The sequence below is a fragment of the Diuraphis noxia genome, unplaced genomic scaffold (genome assembly GCF_037042655.1).
Source record: "Diuraphis noxia isolate RWA-SAM2 unplaced genomic scaffold, SU_Dnox_SAM2 contig0005, whole genome shotgun sequence".
NCBI lineage: Eukaryota > Metazoa > Arthropoda > Insecta > Hemiptera > Aphididae > Diuraphis > Diuraphis noxia.
Window position 1 is genome coordinate 22,020,612 of NW_028301715.1, and position 19,119 is coordinate 22,039,730.

Genomic DNA, 19,119 nt, shown 5'->3' on the forward strand with positions numbered 1-19,119 from the left:
AATAGATTAACTTTTTTTTAACTGAGTTAAATTAATTTTTTTTTCTATATTAACTTTTAACTTATCGAGTTAAATTTATAATTTGTTAACTGTTAACTTCTAACTTATCAATCTTGTGTCCTCTTAACTTAACTTAACTTGAGTTAATTATTTCCATTAACTAGCCCACCTTTGTATAATATAGTATGTAATCAAAAACTATGAAGATCAACAACTTCAAATAAAGCTAATTGTTTTTTCGTCATCAATTAATTATAATTATGGGTATATCTGATAAAAACGTTTATATTTTATTGATTAGTGTTGAATGTAAACAACACACCCTATAGTATGTAGATTATAAGTAAAATTATTATACTACATACAGCAGACGCTGAATAGGCATTTTGTATTACTAGCATATTCGTTCTATGTAGTAGCCTGTAGGACGATTAGTCTTAGTTTTATATTACGCCTCGGAGCACTATAGTTATTCGTATCAATTATACATATTATTATAATATTACATATATCTGATCTTATTATTATTTACCTTTAGCTTCTGTGTATCTGGTGTACTTCAACAGGTTATGGGCCCAGTATAGTAAGGTAATTTTAATAAAGTCGTGTATGTTTGATACAATAATTATTGATTTACGAATCGCGTGTTTGTGTACAGACAGTGTACAGCAATAATAATTCGCGAAGTATAGTGCAGTGCAGTGTTAGTGCATCGATCGTGTGAAGCGCAGCAATTGTGTCTGTTATTATTACATTTATAGTGTACAGACATTGTATAGATAATTTGTTAATATGGAAAACGAATCTATAAAAATTAATAAACTAACCGGTAATGACAATTGGGAAACATGGAAATTCCAAATAAAAGTCATAATGACTGCAGCCGATATATTTGATGTTGTGACCGGAAAATCGAAAAAACCTGCTCTTACAAAATCAAGTTCAGAAACTGAAGAAGATGCAAGAAAAAGGTATGGTGTAGATTATTCAATATATAAAAAAGCGAACAACAAGGCTCAAAAGTATATAGTCACGTCAGTGGATGAACAACCACTGCAGTACATAATGAATTGTGACACGGCTAAGGAAATGTGGGACAAGTTGCTTAGTGTATATGAACAAAAGTCGGATTCGAGTGTAACGTTGATTCAACAAAAGTTCTACAGCTATGTTAAAGACCCAGATGAAAATATGGCGATTTGTATTTCGAAATTGGAGAGTCTTAGTAGAAAATTAAAGCAGTTAGGTGAACCAATATCCGACTCAATGCTTATGACCAAGATACTAATGACTTTGCCAGAAAATTATAAACATTTCTACAGTGCGTGGGATTCGATACCAAATGTGGACAAAACATTGTCTAATTTGTCATCTAGACTCATAATAGAGGAAACAAGACAAACTCAAAGTTATGATGCTGAGAGAGATACTGCAAGTAGTAGTGCATTTTCGGCAAAGAAATCATTTGGAACAAATAAAGAAAAACGTACGAAAATTGACAATTCTGAAAATCAATGGAACAATGATAAAAAACCAGGCAAGTGTAATCATTGTAAAAAACCAGGGCATTGGAGACGTGAATGCCGGATTTTCTTAAAAGAACAAAAAGAAAGAAATAAGAGCAACTCAGGAAATGCGTTGGTTGGTGTACAATCAAAGGACAACAAAATCAGCGAGTCAGAAAAATGGTATGTGGATTCAGGTGCTAGCGATCACATGACTAGCAGAAGAGAATGGTTCAGTAACTATGAGTCATTTGAAGTTCAGTTACCAGTACGTATTGGTGATGGCAAACATATCATGGCAATTGGCAAAGGGAATATAAATGTTCAAGCGAAAATCGGTTATAAATGGGTTGACAGTCATTTGTCAAACGTTTTACATGTACCTGATCTTAAGGTAAATTTGTTTTCGTGTGGAGCGTGCCTTGACAAAGGTATAAAAATGATGACAGACAGCGATGGATGTACATTTAAAAGGGATAATCAAATAGTTGCTATTGGAGTTCGTGAGAATAAAATGTTTTCAATGGCTCTGAAGACAAAGTCAGTGCAAGAAGCTGAACAAGCAAATATTGCAGTTAAAACTCTCACATTACTACAGTGGCATGAAATGTTGAGTCATCAGAATGTCCAATATGTTCGGAGCTACTTGAAACATATGCGGATTCCATTTACAGAAACGAAAAACAAATTTTTCTGCGAAGCTTGAATTTATGGTAAACAACACAGAGCCATTTACACTGAGTAATACAAAAACTACAAAACCAGGTCAATTAATTCACAGTGATGTCTGTGGCCATATGGAGGAAAATTCACTTGGAGGTAAACGGTATTTTTTCATATTCAAGATGATTATTCTAAATATACATATGTTTATTTTATGAGCCAAAAATCAGAAGTTAAAAATAAATTTGAACTATTTTTAAATACAGTCAAAAATCAGTTAAATATTTCAGTAATTACTTTAAGAAGTGATTGTGGTCTGGAATATAAAAATACTGAAGTAAAAGCCTTATTGGATAAATTTGGAATAAAACATGTGACGAGTGTACCATACACACCCCAGCAAAATGGAAAAGGCGGAAAGATCAATGCGAACAATTGTAGAAGCGGCCAGAACTATGTTATATAGCAAAAATCTATTCAAGACACTTTGGACAGAAGCAGTGAATACAGTCATGTATACAATAAATCGTACAGGTAACACAGATCGAGAAAGAAAAACACCTTATGAATTATGGTTCAATAAAACACCACATATAAATCATCTGAAAATTTTTGGTAGCGAAGTATATGCACATATGCCAAAAGAAAAACGAAGAAAATGGGATCAAAAGGGTAGAAAAGGTATATTCGTTGGATACTCAGAAGAAACCAAAGGATATCGTATATTCTTTGATTGAAGAGAAATTTCAATAAGCAGAGATGTAATATTCAAAGAGTCAACAAGTCCATCTACAGCTACACAAGTAAAAACCATAAATAAAGAAGAAGAGGAAAAAATAAATTCGGAAGATGAAGCTGGAGATGAGGAAGACAACAACGACGACGAAGAAAAGTTGAATGATGATGAACAGATACCAATAGGAGCTGAAGAGCAAACAAGAATGACACTCAGAGACAGAGGAAAACTCAATAAACGTATAAGGTATAGAGATGCATTATTTTCAGCATGTAATGATCCAGTTATATACGAAGACGCTATGACAGGTGACAATTCAGATGATTGGAAGGCAGCAATGAACGATGAAATGTTGTCATTGAATAAAAATAAAACATGGACACTTGTGGATTTGCCTCAAAATAAAAAACCTATAAATAATGATTGGATATACAAGACTAAATACAAAGCGAACGGAGATGTCGATCGGTACAAAGCAAGGTTAGTAATAAAGGGATGTGCGCAAGTTCATGGAATAGATTTTCAGGAAACGTTCAGCCCAGTAGTGAAATATGATTCTATTCGAGTAATACTTGCGATAGTAGCAGCCAGAAAATTAGTACTCAGGCAATTTGACATTCAAACAGCATTCTTATATGGAGATCTTGAAGAATACATTTATATGAAATAGCCAAAAGGTTACGAAGATGGAACACAGTTAGTATGCAAACTTCAACGGAGCCTATATGGGTTGAAACAGGCACCCAAGTGCTGGAACAAAATGTTCAAAAATATGCTGATGAACTTTGATCTAAAGGAAACGCAGATCCTTGTGTATTCGTAAGTAATAAAAACAATCAATTACTAATTGTCGCTATTTTTGCAGACGATGGACTAATCGCAGCAACAAATAATCAGCTGGTGGACATAATGGTGAAGTATATAAAGGATAACTTCGAGACGAAGGAAGGTGAACTTGATCATTTCTTGGGTATTGAAATTGATCAGAGACCTGATGGTTCAATTTTCATACACCAATCTTCATATTGCAAGCGCATTTTAGAGAGGTTCAATATGGAAGAAACCAAAGTCCTGCATATTCCCACAGATCCACAACACTCATTAGATCCAAATTTGTCAGGATCATTGGAAGCAGGGGAAGTTCCATACAGAGAAGCAGTTGGAAGTTTGTTGTATCTAAGCCAAATAACAAGGCCTGATATAACTTTTGCAGTAAATCTTGTCAGTCGTTATCTAGAAAAGACTCTGACAATTCATTGGAATGTGGTGAAACGTATATTTAAATATTTAAAGGGAACATTTAATTATGGTTTAATTTATGATTCTAGTGTAACACCAAAGTTACGTGGATATAGTGACACAGACTATGCTGGTGACACAACAACGTGACGATCAACATCAGGATTCATTTTCATGATGGGAGATGGAATCGTAGCATGGTGTTCACAAAGACAAAAATCGGTAGCACTTTCGACTACTGAGGCAGAATACATAGCACTGAGCCAATCTATACAGGAACTCACTTGGTTGACGCTACTTATCAGTGATCTTCTGGAGCCACAGGGAGATACACCTGTTTTGTATGCAGACAACCAAAGCGCCATCAAACTAGTGAAAAATCCAGAATACCTTAAGCGAACAAAACACATCGATATTCGCTATCATTACATTCGTGAGAAGTTCAGTGAAGGGATGTTTTCTCTGGAGTATGTGCCAAGCAAGGAGCAGTTAGCTGACATATTGACTAAGCCAAGTCCACGACCAAGATTCCAGGAACTCAGGGAGATGATTGGAATAAGATATATTAATTCTAAGTTAGGGTATATTGTTTAAGGGGAAGTGTTGAATGTAAACAACACACCCTATAGTATGTAGATTATAAGTAAAATTATTCACACTGTAGTACAGCAGACGATGAATAGGCATTTTGTATTACTAGCATATTCGTTCTATGTAGTAGCCTGTAAGACGATTAGTCGTTGTTTTATATTACGCCTCGGAGCACTATAGTTATTCGTATCAATTATACATATTATTATATTGTTACATATATCCGATCTTATTATTATTTACCTTTAGCTTCTGTGTATCTGGTGTACTTCAACAATTAGTATATTATTAATGTTTTAAAATTATAATATTTTTAAAACAAACTTTACCAATATGTCCATGTAAAATATTATATTCTGTCAAAACTTAAAACGTACAAATATTAAATTAAAACGAAAAACAATTAAATTATTAAATTGACGAAGTTTAACAATTAATTATTAAGACATGTTATTTGGTAAGTAAATATTATACTATCATAATAGGTTGGTTGGTATTTATCATGGGCGTAGCTAGGAATTCAATCAGGGGGGGACAGCTCCACTTCCTGAAATCAATATGACAATTGATAATATACCCATCATAATATTATATTGTGTTCACTGTTGACTATACTTATAGGTATGTTATTATTTTTTTGTTTATTAGAAATAAGCCTCGGCAGCGAAGGCTATTGGCTGACAGTTTACATTGTTTAGGAAGAATTATATAATTTATTATTATAATATAAGATAATATATACTATTACCACCAAAAAACTTTCGTATGTCCATTGTGCACAATATTATATTAAATTTAAACGTTATTCGTTAAGGTTTATTTACGCAAACACAGAACGCATGCATTGTTGCACTATATTATCAAATTCAGGAATGCGTTTTGAAAAAGTGATTGTTATAAAATTCTATAATATCGAAAAGTACGATACGATTAGCGTTAAACTCGTAAAATAATCTACATATAGACCAATCCGAAAAGTATATAATGATTACACGTGTAGATTTACACCAGGTCCCTCGGTCCCAATAAACTATTTTTAAACTTAAATTTTCTTATACCTACCGCATTTAATATTTTGATTTTAATGTAAAGTTTAATGATTTCAATTAAAAAAAAAAAATTGTTTTAATTTAATTTAAGGCGCAGGGGTAGTCAAACACTTCCCCTTGCCCACCCTCGCTACGCCATTGTATTTATAATACCAAATACGAAAGTGGAATACAAACGAGCAAATTATGCGACCAATTAATATTGAATAATCGAAAGTGACTAATACATTATAAAGTATAATAGACGCGATAAGTGTACAATTTGATATTCAAATTATTAGTATTCGGTCAATAATTTATATTGTTATTAATTTTCGAAACATTTAAACATCACATAATTTTTGTTGTAAAAGTTATAGACAATGACATATATCAGGAAAAATTATTTAGAACATCGGATGATAAATATACACTAGATCGCGCCACGTTGCTTGCGCTCACATTTTACTCCTTAGAGTAATATCACAGATTATATAAAATTATTATATAAATTATATAATCTGTGGTAATATGTTAATATTAGATAATGATAAAATTAACATGTCATATTATAATAATATGTATAATATATTATTACATAAATAATTAATAAATATCGACGCATGGTAAACAGTTAAACTATTTTACAGAATAATACTTCAAAAATAAAATTGAAAAAAATTATCAAAATTGCGTCGATTTACGTAGCTTCATAACTTTTACTTCGATATGGAAATTCGCAAATTATTTTTAATTTGTTCATTAAAACCAAAACCCTGAACAAAAGACGCTATAATATTGTTTTGTGCATGGCACTCGTCATTCCTCGTTCACCTCGCAATAGAAATTAATGGACTCTGTGGCACCCAGACCAAATACAAGGGGCAAACGACCGCTATACGTTTAAAGATTTTGCAAAGGGTGGATGTCCCTGTCTGAGTAAAAATGACGTTATTGCACGTTATTATTATATTGGCTCATTTCAATTAAACAAACATGAAACATTGAAAATATGTGACATACATGTGAGCATTGTGAGCAACATAAAACAAAGGACTAGGTGTACACCAATACACTATACATGTATAATGTGCATAATGACTGTGTATTTTAAGGTTTGTTTCATAAGTAGTATTAGTCTTAAATTAATAAATTCCAAATTTCACAAATAACGTATCTATATTAACGTGGGTACTTGTTTGATTGTAATATTCGTATTCAAATGCAATCAAATAAAACAAGTGTTTAGTGTACCTAGCTGGAAGTTAAATTGAATTTTTGAAACTTTCAAATTGAATGTTTCCTGAAACAATTACTGCAAAACATTTCCCTTTTGGGTATAGTCGAACACAAAATAATAATAGGTATATAATATGAATATATATTATGTGTAACTTTTTTTTACATATAATATATGCACTATGCAGTGACTATTAGGTACTATTGTATAATCATATAATTCGATTGTTTGATATTGGTACAATTTGTTAGTAATAACAAACTAATTTTAATTTTAAATTTAAATTAAATTTAAAACTTAATTATTATTAAACACCGCGGTATTTAGTTATTTGGCATTGACCAATGACTATAATATTACATTTCGTTCGTACGGTAGCGTAAAAAATAATTTTATATGTGGTGCGGTGTGGTTCAACTACGGACACGCTCCGAGTGTACGTGCCGACTGGTGTCGCTAGCTCCCGGATGGGTGATCACTGGCCATCAGGCTTTTTAGCAACAAATTCTTGCCGAAATGCCACACAAACATTAAGTGTTCCAAATCAACCCCTCTCCCCTAAAAACAGCTAATGGTCATAGTTTTCGGGTTTATATGATAAATAAATAAAAAAAAAAAAAATGCTATTTGAATTATTAAAAACAATATACGTATATTGATGGTGCTTAATAAGTGCTATGATATATTATAAACATTAGGGGTCCACCCCACCCCCTAATGTACAGCAGAGCGACATCCACTTACCCGCTTTTTTTTTACACAGACGAACAAATTTTCGACAAACGGGTAACCTTTGGAAACCTATTATACAATATATTATAGTATTACCAATCGGAAGAGAGAGACGTATCGTTTATTTTATTGAATGTATTTTACTTACGACACGAAGGCGTGCGGTTTCACGGCGTTCGTTGTCTTCGCGTATAGTTTACGCCACCACCGCACCAGAATAATAATAATTTAATATTATGCACCACGATAATGGTGGTGAACAGGATGACGGATTGCTGCGGAGGAATTACTTATTATGTGAGGAATGAGGTGTAATGATGTGTGCTTAAGCCATCATATCTTTTTTTAAATGTAAAATATATAATAAATCGATTATAATAATCATTATTAACGATAAGATTTTGTACACATACATACACACATACACACGCACACGCACACAGATATTTAGATATAAGGGACTGAGTTCACAGTCACAAACGCATACGTGTAGTTACTGTCTTTTTTTATAGATGTTCGAAGGCGAGTGTAAAAGACTACGCAGACCGTCTATACAAAAAGACGTAATTGTAAAATAGTGTTTATCATTAAATGTACGAATAATGTTGTGAAGTATTTAAAAAGTTAAATAAAATTAATAAGAGTCAGTTAAATAATATATTTTTATTTTAATAACATATATCGGTCACCTCATCCTAGTCTTCAGACATTAACCACAGACATTATCAACGGAGAAGTCACCACAAAGATCGGAGAGGTAATATGTTTATAATTGTGTATTTGATTTAGAGGCTTACAAATATATCACCATAAAATAACCTAATATTACCCAGCTTTTTAAATCATTACAAAGGATATTGTGTGAAGTAAAACAGTGAAAATAATAATTTACCCATCGCGTCGGTGATCGAATCCTTATAGGGAAGGGAAGGAGGGGTAATTTTTCAGAAGACAAAAATTATAGTTGAAAAAATATAATATAATGTAATTAATATTAATATTAAATAATATCATGACGACGGCGGCACGGTGTGATTGACTGGCTAAGTGTAATATTTGACTAATGTACAATTATCGTCCGCCATCTGGGTGGGCAGGTTGCACGTGTAAAATGAGATGTCGTCATTTTTTTTGACGCACTCGTAACACTGCTCGTTGCAAGCGCAAGTCATATCGCTACCCGTGCATTTCTCTTTACACTCATCTTCGCTGTAGAAGTAAGTATGTCCATCATCTTCTGTTGCACACAATAAACACTGGAAAGTCGACGGTGAGTCCGGTTTGGAGTCGTTGTTGGGGATGCACGATCCAATCAATTGGGTGTAGCACGTCGATTTTATGCATTCTTCACATGAAGAGAAGTTATAGGTGTTTATTACCATTGTTATCCCCACATTGTTATCGTCGGAGAACACGTAGATGAAGTTCAATAGTATGGCGAAAACGAACAAGGGCACGACGGTGTACGACTGAAACATTTTGGCTTTGCTGCTTTTGTTGTTGTTTTTTCGGAAGAAATCTAGTCTGGTACCTAATATTCGGTACAGCGATGTCTGTTATTTCGGAATCTGTTCCTCAACGACGACGAAGATGATCCGGTCAATGTTTGCGCGTTAATATTTGATGGACTTACACTACAGTTCCGATCGGATTACGCTTCGTTTCTATAGCCGAACGGCTGTCGGGTTCGCGATCGTGGTGTCGTTTAATTGGTCGGGTTTCGTCGTGGTAGAGATGTGCGATGGGTGGTCGAATCAACACGACAAAATTATTTTGTTTGACTTCCGTCGAACAGTGTGTCACAAAAGTCCCGTTACATTGTAATTATCTCTGTGTCAAATCCTTCGCGTGATAACTATACGCGTCCTGTAGACGCGACATTGTTCAACAGCAATTCATTATAGAAATGTGCGACATAAAGTTTCAATTTCTTAACGGTTGTAGTGGTGATAAAACCATCACTCTAAATATATTGATGTGCCCACCCCACAGACTTAAACTTGAGGTGATTCGAGACATATAAGAAGTAATATATTATGCCACATACTTCTATTATCTGTAATAGATACGTATAACTAAAAATAAATATTAGATTTGTGAGTAAATAGCATAAATTCATGATAATTTATTAATAAATAATAATTAACAAACAGTGGTATTCAATCCATAAGTACCTATCTATCTAAATATAGTTCTAGTAGTTCTATTAATCGTTAATTGTCGTAATAAATTAAAATATCTAATATATTGGTCCAAACGGTGCGTTCAACATTTTGAACTTAGAAAGACTATAAAAATTAAAAGAACTCCGCACCCGCATGTGTTGTCAACGTCTTACACATGTATACTACATAGCAAATTTTCGTTCACTATATAGTTTTAATAGTGTACTTTTGGTTTTGATATTAGAGTAAATTGCGAATGAGTTATGTGCATTGTGCATTTTCAAATATTTATGCATTATAAAATATTATATTTGTTGTACGGTTGTAACATATATTCAAGTCAAATATTTATTCGGGTACTCAAGTAGTACATAAGAGCTAAGATAAGTGGAGCATCACAAATAATAATATTAATTATGATTAATACTACAAATAATACACATATATACATAATATTCTTGTATATGTTGTGTAGATTATTATTTCCATACTAAGTCTGATTTTTTTTTTATTCAATTATACATTATATATCTAAGTACATATTTTACATAACCTATGATCTAATTATTGTTCTTAGCCAACCCACAAAAACATGTATGATAACATTTTGTAATGTATAATTAGGTTATTGTATGTAGGTAGCCATACTAAAACAGAAATTTAATGTAAAATGTAAACAAAACAATATAGGTACAATGGTACAAATTATACAACATATGCTAAGAGTGAACTAATTTGACAACACTAAAACAAAATAAATTTCAAAAAACTCCAATAATAGTTGGGTACAATCAAATATTTAATTGAATAATAAATCTGCGTGCCTGATTTATATAACCGTTTCGGGTTTTGGTATAATATTTACGACTACGATGGCACGACAGGTTCCCGCATATAAATACAATTGTCCACAATGCACATGATAATAATTGAATGATAATAATACGAATAACTAATTTTTTTTTTTTTTAGTTTTTTATTAGATATAAACAATCTGTACAATATTAGCACAATAAGTTTATTTGATGAGAGCATAGAAAACAAACAAAACAGAAAAAAAAAATTAAATTAAATTAAAAAAAAAAATAAATAAATAGACATGAAAGGTGTGATTAAGCTTCCACCCATTAGTGACTCTTGACTATTGATTAATTATTATAACTACATAGAGACGTTAGTCATTTAAGTTTTGTAAAAGGTCACGGCACCATTTCCCTTTTAATCTGCGGTTAGAATTTCCTGGGAGTGTAAGGATGGAAAGATCTTTTATGAGAGGGTTTGGATGGGTTTGAAATCGTTTGTGAAAATGTGTATAAAAAATGTGTGCTTCCTCTACAATAGTTCTCATATGAAAATCGTTAAGAAGAGTTTGGTTAGAGATATAAGGCGGGGCATTAGATAGTCGTCGGATTGATATATTTTGGAATGTTTGGATTCGATTAGTGTTGGATTTTTTGGCAGCACCCCACAGTTGGAGTCCATACGTCCAGATTGGTTTAAGTAGAGCTTTGTAGATTAATAGTTCGGTGTTAAGGGTGGAACACTTATTTCTAATTAAGCGAGGTCTGAGCATGCGCATGCGATTATTTAAAGTTAGTCGTTTGGTTTGTAGGTGTTTATTCCATGTCAGTCTTTTATTAAGGATCAATCCTAGATATTTTACAGTATCGCAAGTGGGAATTTGTACATTGTTAAGGGTTACGTTTGGACATATCCCTTGTTTGAGTGAGAACGTATTTATTTTGACTCGCCATTTTTGGTGCCAATCGGATAACTGATTTAGTTGTACTTGTAAGTTGGATGAGGCAGTTAGAGGATTCTTATTAATGGATAAAATTACTTTGTCGTCAGCATAATCGGCTACAATAGTTTGTTGCGTGGTGGGTTGGTCAGCTACGTAGACGTTGAAGAGAAAAGGGGAAAGTATACCACCTTGTGGTACACCCACTTTAATTGGTGCGATTTCTGAAATCAATGAGTTGTATTGGACTTGAAAGTATCGATCAGTCAAATAAGATTTAATTAATAAATATAATGAAGAGGGAAGAAATTTTTTAAGTTTAAATTGCAAACCTTTATGCCACACTCGGTCGAACGCTTGTGCTGCATCTAGAAAAACACAAGAGCAATATTTTTATTTTTAAAAGAAATTTACAATCTATACCTTAGGCACAATGAGTAAATGTGAAACAGAAAATATATAAGGTATCAAAACAATTAATATTAATAATAAAAAGAGTTTACAATAAATTATATTGTACATGTTATGTTTGATGAGAGCAGCCACCCATTAATGACACTCCCGCTCGTTTTTTTTTTTATAGTATACTTAATTATTTAGTACTTGATTTATATAAGCAAGTCACGGAACCATTTACGTTTTAACCTTCTTGGGGGGTTTCCGGGGATAGTTGGGGTAGAGAGATTTCTAACGAGGTCATTGGGGTGAGATAATAAGTTGTGGTGGAAACGTTTATAATAAATTTTTGCTTCATCATGCACTAGAGGCATTTTTAAATCTGAATGAATAGTATGATTAGATACATAGATGGGGGTCATTTAATAATTTACGAAGCGCTAGATTTTGGAAAGTTTGTATTTTGTTTAGATTGGACTTTTTTGCGTTTCCCCATAATTCCAGTCCATATGTCCACATGGGTTTAAGTAAGGATTTATAAATAAGGAATTTGGTACTAGTATGAGTGTATCTGTTATTATAAATGAGATTTTTTAAAAGACGTAAACGTTGGTTTAAGTTTATTCTTTTTGATTTAATATGTTGGGCCCACGTCAGCCTTTTATCGAGGGTTAGGCCAAGATATTTAGTGTTCTGAGCACTTGGAATTTGGGTCCCGTAAATGAAAACATCATTGAAAGGGGTAAGTCTTAGGGTGAACGTCGTATGGATAGATTTCGCTTGATTAATTTTAAACTTCCAGTTGGTGTACCAATCTTCCATAAGAGAAAGGTGAGATTGGAGATTTTGAACTGCTAATACAGGGTTAGAGTGAGTTGAGAGTATAGCTTTCTCATCCGCATAATCTGCAACCATTGTGTTAGGGGAGGTTGGTTGATCCGAGGCATATATATTATAAAGGAGGGGAGAGAGAAAACCACCTTGGGGGACACCCGCTGAAATATTGGCTATAGAAGAGTAGGCATTACCAACACGGACTTGAAAATTACGCCCAGAGAGATATGATTTAATAACAAGAAAGTAGGTAGGATAAAGAAATTTTTTTAATTTATAGAAAAGGCCATCATGCCATATCCAATCGAACGCCTGAGAAATATCGAGAAAATGCACTAGTGCAGAAAAGTTTTTTTTTCTAAGGCGTAGGATATGGCATCAAGTACTCTATGGACCTGCTGTGTAGTTGAGTGGGCAGTACGAAATCCAAATTGAGAATTGGTAATGATATTGTTTTCTGCTATACACGGGAGCAAACGTTTGAGTAAAAGTTTTTCCAGAATTTTGGCAAAAAATGGAAGTAGGCTTATGGGACGAAAAGAGGAAATAGAATCAGGTGGTTTATTAGGTTTAGGGACTTAGATAATTGTAGAGAATTTCCATAAAATTGGGAAGTAAGAGAGACGTAAAAATGAGTTAAAAATATGGGAAAGATGTACAATTGCTTTTTTAGGTAGGCATCTAGCTACTTCAGCTGTAATTAGGTCGAATCCTGGAGATTTCCTAAGGGAGGTTTGACTTATTGCGAATTTAATATCATTTGGTGTGAAATGTTTAACAGGACTAGTCGTAGGAGGGAATGGAGGATTAAGATAATCATTAACAGTATTAACAATGGTATGGGAGAAAATGTCAGGATGAGGTTGGAAAATATCAGAAAGATGCGCTTTGAAAAGTTCAGCTTTGTCCAGGTCAGAAATTACATAACTGCAATCTGGGTTTTTGATTGGAAGGTTAGCAAATTTATATTTACAGATTTTTTTAGTCTCTCCACAGAGACTACCATCTTTAGTAGATAGATTTGAAAGAAAATTCGGATTTATATTTCGCCAAAACTTTTTTAAGGTGGTTGGCCAGTTTATTATATTTTTGTTTATCGGACGGAAGACGCATTCGTTGATACAAAGCTCTAGCTTTACGTTTATCTACAATGATACTGCGTATATATCCTGGAATTAGGGGTGATGAGCTGCAGGTTGAGGTTTTCTTCTTGAAGACCAAGCCGCAGACTGTATCAGTTTTGTAAGGTTATTAACAGCAAGATCAATATCCGCAGGTGTTTTAAGTTTTACATTGAGACGGATTTTCTGGTCAACAAGATTATGGAATTTAAACTTGTCGGTATAGGAATTGAATAATTTAGGAGACTCCTGTCTAGTCAGTGGGGAAGCACTTACTGTTAACATCACTGAAGAGTGATCGGAATTAGGTTCGAGGAGGTTTTCTGTTTTACAGTATAGATTATTTGGAATTTTAGCAACAACAAATTTATATATCATAATATTAGTTATAAAGCTTCAATTTATTATAAGAACATAAGTAGGTCTTAAAATATCTTCTATCGTGTACTTAGCTGTACAATAAAGATTCTAAATTTTAATTATTATTATCTAAAATAATACTGTTTTATGCATTAAACATGCATATATTAACTTTAAAATTACGGAAATGTATTTTTGTTTTAGTGTATAATAAATATATTATACCTAATAAGTCATAAGTGGTAAAATAATGATTTGATTTCAAACTTTGAAAGTGATACGGTATACGGTACCGGCCGTAGTTGCTACCCCTGTTGCTGTAATCACTCGGGATTTTCAAAAACATATCCATGCCACACATACAAAAACACTTGTTACAACCCTACACACTTAAAAAACCTACAAACTCAATACACAAAAATAAGCGCTACCGTACCATCCCAAACCCAATGGCCTATGTATACCTAATGGCCTTAGTCACCAGGCTTAAGATCAATAAAAATAATAATAATAATAGGTAATATTATTTTTAATTCCATAAAGCTTAGAAACAAGTAATCCAACTCCACTATATATGCTTTAGAAAACTGAGTATGAAGAGTCAACTCATAATTATTATAATTATTATCCATCGTCTAATTTTTAGGATGATTTCGCTTTCAACATAATCTACATTCTACGGCGTATAAGATTGAGTAGAATGTATGAAAAATTTACTGAATATGAAAAAAGATGGTCTTAAAGTACGTACCTATAAGTAATAGTAAATCCCATTAATCAGACTTTGAATGTCTGCATTATTGAAGAAGAAAGGTGTGCGAGCACGTTTAATGAATTACTCTGTATGTTTCCATTATAAGTAAATTATAGTTGTTTTACTGTTATATCAACCATTTTCAGTTTTATAACATTTGAAATTCAAATAAGGTGAGGCTTAGAGCTTTTAAAATCTCCAATAATAGTTGGGTACAATCAAATATTTAATTGAATAATAAATCTGCGTGCCTGATTTATGTAATCGTTTCGGGTTTTGGTATAATATTTACGACTACGATGGCACGACAGGTACCACATTTAAATACAATTAAACACAATGCACATGATTATAATTGAATAATAATAATACGAATAACTCATTTAAAAATTAAAATATCGTAAAAAACCAACGAAAGAACACAGATAATGTTCTTACCTAAAAGTTTGATATTGACTCAGTTCGCTCTAATATATCAAAACTAACAGCACATAATTTTGAATAGTGAACGAAAATTTGCCATGTGTAGTACGAGTACGTGAGTAAAACGGAGACAATACTTGAGGGTGAACGTCCACTTAAGCAATATACACTTATGGGAAATTTGTAACAATTGAACATTTAAATACATTTTTAAACAGAAAATAATTTTCAAATTTCCGTTTAGTACACATTAGTATAATATATATAATGTATTTTAAACTTGTTGTGTATTAAATTGTACCACTACTTACTAATTAATATTAAAATAATGCAAGATTTATAGATTATAATATGAGTTATTAAGCTTCAATTTATTATAATAACATAGGTAGGTCTTAAAATATCTTCTATCGTGTACTTAGCTGTACAATAAAGATTCTAAATTTTAATTATTATTATCTAAAATAAAACTGTTTTATGCATTAAACATGCATATATTAACTTTAAAATTACGGAAATGTATTTTTGTTTTAGTGCATAATAAATATATTATAGGTACCTAATAAGTCATAAGTGGTATAATAATGATTTGATTTCAAACTTTGAAAGTGATTTCTGATAAAAAAAAAATTGGATCTAGTTGGTATTTTTGAAAATTCAAAATAGAAATTTCCAGTACTATTTAAAGACATTGAGAAAAACAAAACTAAGGAAAACATGAATTTTTATGCAATGAATTTTTTGTCAAAATTGATTTTATTTGTTTCGTGTAACTCAAAAACGAATTACCATAGATACCTACCTGATATTTTCATTAAACATTTGTATAAACATTTTCCATATACAATGGCATGCACATTTTACAATATTTTTACTAATTTTGAGATATTATTAATATTTTTAGTGGATTGGTGAGGCGTGGTCGTACGCTCAATCTTCGAAAACGCACTGAGTATACGGTATCGGTAAATTATACCGTATAATATATTTATCATACACTAAAACAAAAACACATTACCATAGTTTTAAAGTCAATATATGCATAAAACAGTTTTATTTCAGATAATAATAATTACAATTTAAATTCTTTATTGTACAGCTAAGTACACGATAGCATATTTTAACATTTTAATCTAGATTTATGGAATTATTTACTTTTTTTTTATTATTTTATAGTGTTTATACGTCCTAAAACCAGTGTTATATGACGTTGTTTTATAATTTATTTATTTACTTATTTTTCATATATTATGTTGACAAATAAAAAACCTATTCTCAATAAACATAATATACATATATGGATTTAGTAATTATTGTTAAATACCAGAATATTATTTTTGAGCTAATTTATACATTAATTCCTTTATTAGTATAAAAAAAAAAAAAAAAATTTGAATATTGTATATAATCTAAATATATAAAACCGAAATCAAGCAAAAGAGGAAATCTTTGTTACGGGTTGGCTTCGAAACTACCTATTGGATCGTCTTGCAATTTTTTTTAAATTAAAGATGACATCACAGAGAAAGTTTTGGGCATGAAAAATTTGAGAAAGTTACCGGGTTAGAGGAATACAACGAGGTGATGATGAAATGACTGTGTCGCCATCTGTCCAGCAAAAAATGAGCAAAAAAAAAATATAAATATTGTTTACAAAGAAGTATTATAACCTTAATAGAAATATGTACAGAGATAATATATAAATAAATAAATAAAAAAGGTACAAAATATAAGAAAATAGTAGTTTTTTCATTCTCATTTTTTTTATATAAAATAGTTGAATACCTCCCGAGCTATTTTTTCCCTTGACAACGCCGGGTAATTCAGCTATCTAATATTTATATGTATAAAAATATATTGCTAGCATAATCAAGGATTTTGTATTAATTTATTATAATAATTCACCGTTAGAGGAATTAAGTAAAAATGGAAACTTGGTATAACTTTAATACTTAAGAGTTAAATCATAAACTTACGTACAAACAGCACCAAGTCTGTGATCCAGATTGCCTACCTGATAATATTATACTTCTGCAAATCAGAATTTTTATTCCAGGTAACGGAAAAGTTAAGATAAGTTTGAAATCCATACACCGATTATTAAATAACGAATTGAACAAAGTTTGAGTCATATAAATTTAGTACATTTAACGGGCAACGAAGTGCACGGAATCAGCTAGTAATAATATATAATAATTTTGTCAAAGATTTTTAATTTTTGCCTAAAACAAATCGCATATAAATGTAACATATTTTGTGAATTTTTAAAATATTGTGTAAATTTCTAGGTTCTACAGTTATTCGTTTTTGAATAACGACCAAATAAGAATATTGGTATAAGTGACATGGAGTGAATATCTAATGTTGTAATTCAAATGAGCATTAAAATTTGAATTCATCTATCCAGTAGATATTTTTTATTTGATAAAAGTATACAAACTCATGAATAATCTTATATTTAATTTTCAAATCTTAGATTTAAAAAAATTAATTTTTATGAATTTTTAACTAAAAATAAATTGCGAATTTTCGTGATTTTTATGTATTTTGTCGAAATTCAAACTTAAATACTTATATTAGAAAATTGTGACTAGGTTTTTTTAATATTTTTTTTTTCGTTGTTACAATATAATAAGAGCCTTGTATTAAAAAAACAGTTTTTTTTTACCAGAAGAATACAATTTTACTGTCATTTATGAAAAAAAAAAAAATGAAAATTTCAAATTTCTATAAACAACTTCAAAAGATTAAGAGATATTTTTAAAAATTTTCCGAGTATAGAAAATGCCACTATTAACATTCAGCGAAGATTTCATATGTCTGTGGTAATTTGTTTTAGAGTTACACCAATATCAAAATTTGATTTTCTCAAAAATTGATGTTGCGTAAAAATTCCCGTTTTGCCTTAATTTTGTTGTTGTTTTTTTCTGTGCTTTTGAACTCTATGTGAAATTCAAAATTTGACCTTCCCAACTACATTCACTTTCCAACCGTAAAAACCTCTGAAGTTGAAAATCTAAGTACTATTTCGACAACTTATCGTGTACACGCAGGTATACAAAAAAAAAGCACAACGTTGTAAAATCAATTCATTCATCGCTCCGCTCAGAATCTAAAATCACTTTTTTGTAATTCAAAATGAATTTAATCGTTCTCTCAACTAATAATGATTATTAATTATCAACCTGAATATTTCACTTTGTGTTACGATTTGAGTTTATGAAATGTCTTATATCATTTTATGAACCAACAAATGATTTTTAAATCGTATTAAATATATTAAATGTATTTTTAACATTTAGGTACCTATGCCTTCCTATTGTTAATTTTGAACTACTTATATCTTATTTTATAAAAAATAAAAATATAATAATTCTTTTTTTTTGACAAAAATCCATTTTGACATTTTTAGCCTCATTTATATCTATGGCCAAAATATATTACATATAGTTCAGAAAATAGTCCTAAGTCCTAAGCCTGTTAGAATGAGAAGGAAAGTGTAAGCGTATTGTATAAATTATCACTTCCGCAAAAAAAATTCGGTACAAAACTACTGTAGAAAGTAGTAACAAGTACCTAACTAAAACAATC

At 31.3% G+C, this 19,119-nt stretch overlaps 1 protein-coding gene across 1 annotated transcript; it reads right to left on the minus strand.

Moving 5' to 3' along the window:
• Positions 1 to 8,368: 8,368 nt before the first annotated feature.
• On the minus strand, positions 8,369 to 9,666 carry LOC149055073 (uncharacterized). The gene has a single exon (XM_089229087.1). The coding sequence runs from the start codon at positions 9,210 to 9,212 to the stop codon at positions 8,778 to 8,780; it is 435 nt and encodes a 144-aa protein (XP_089085213.1). The 5' UTR covers positions 9,213 to 9,666; the 3' UTR covers positions 8,369 to 8,777.
• Between the last annotated feature and the right edge of the window lie 9,453 nt (positions 9,667 to 19,119).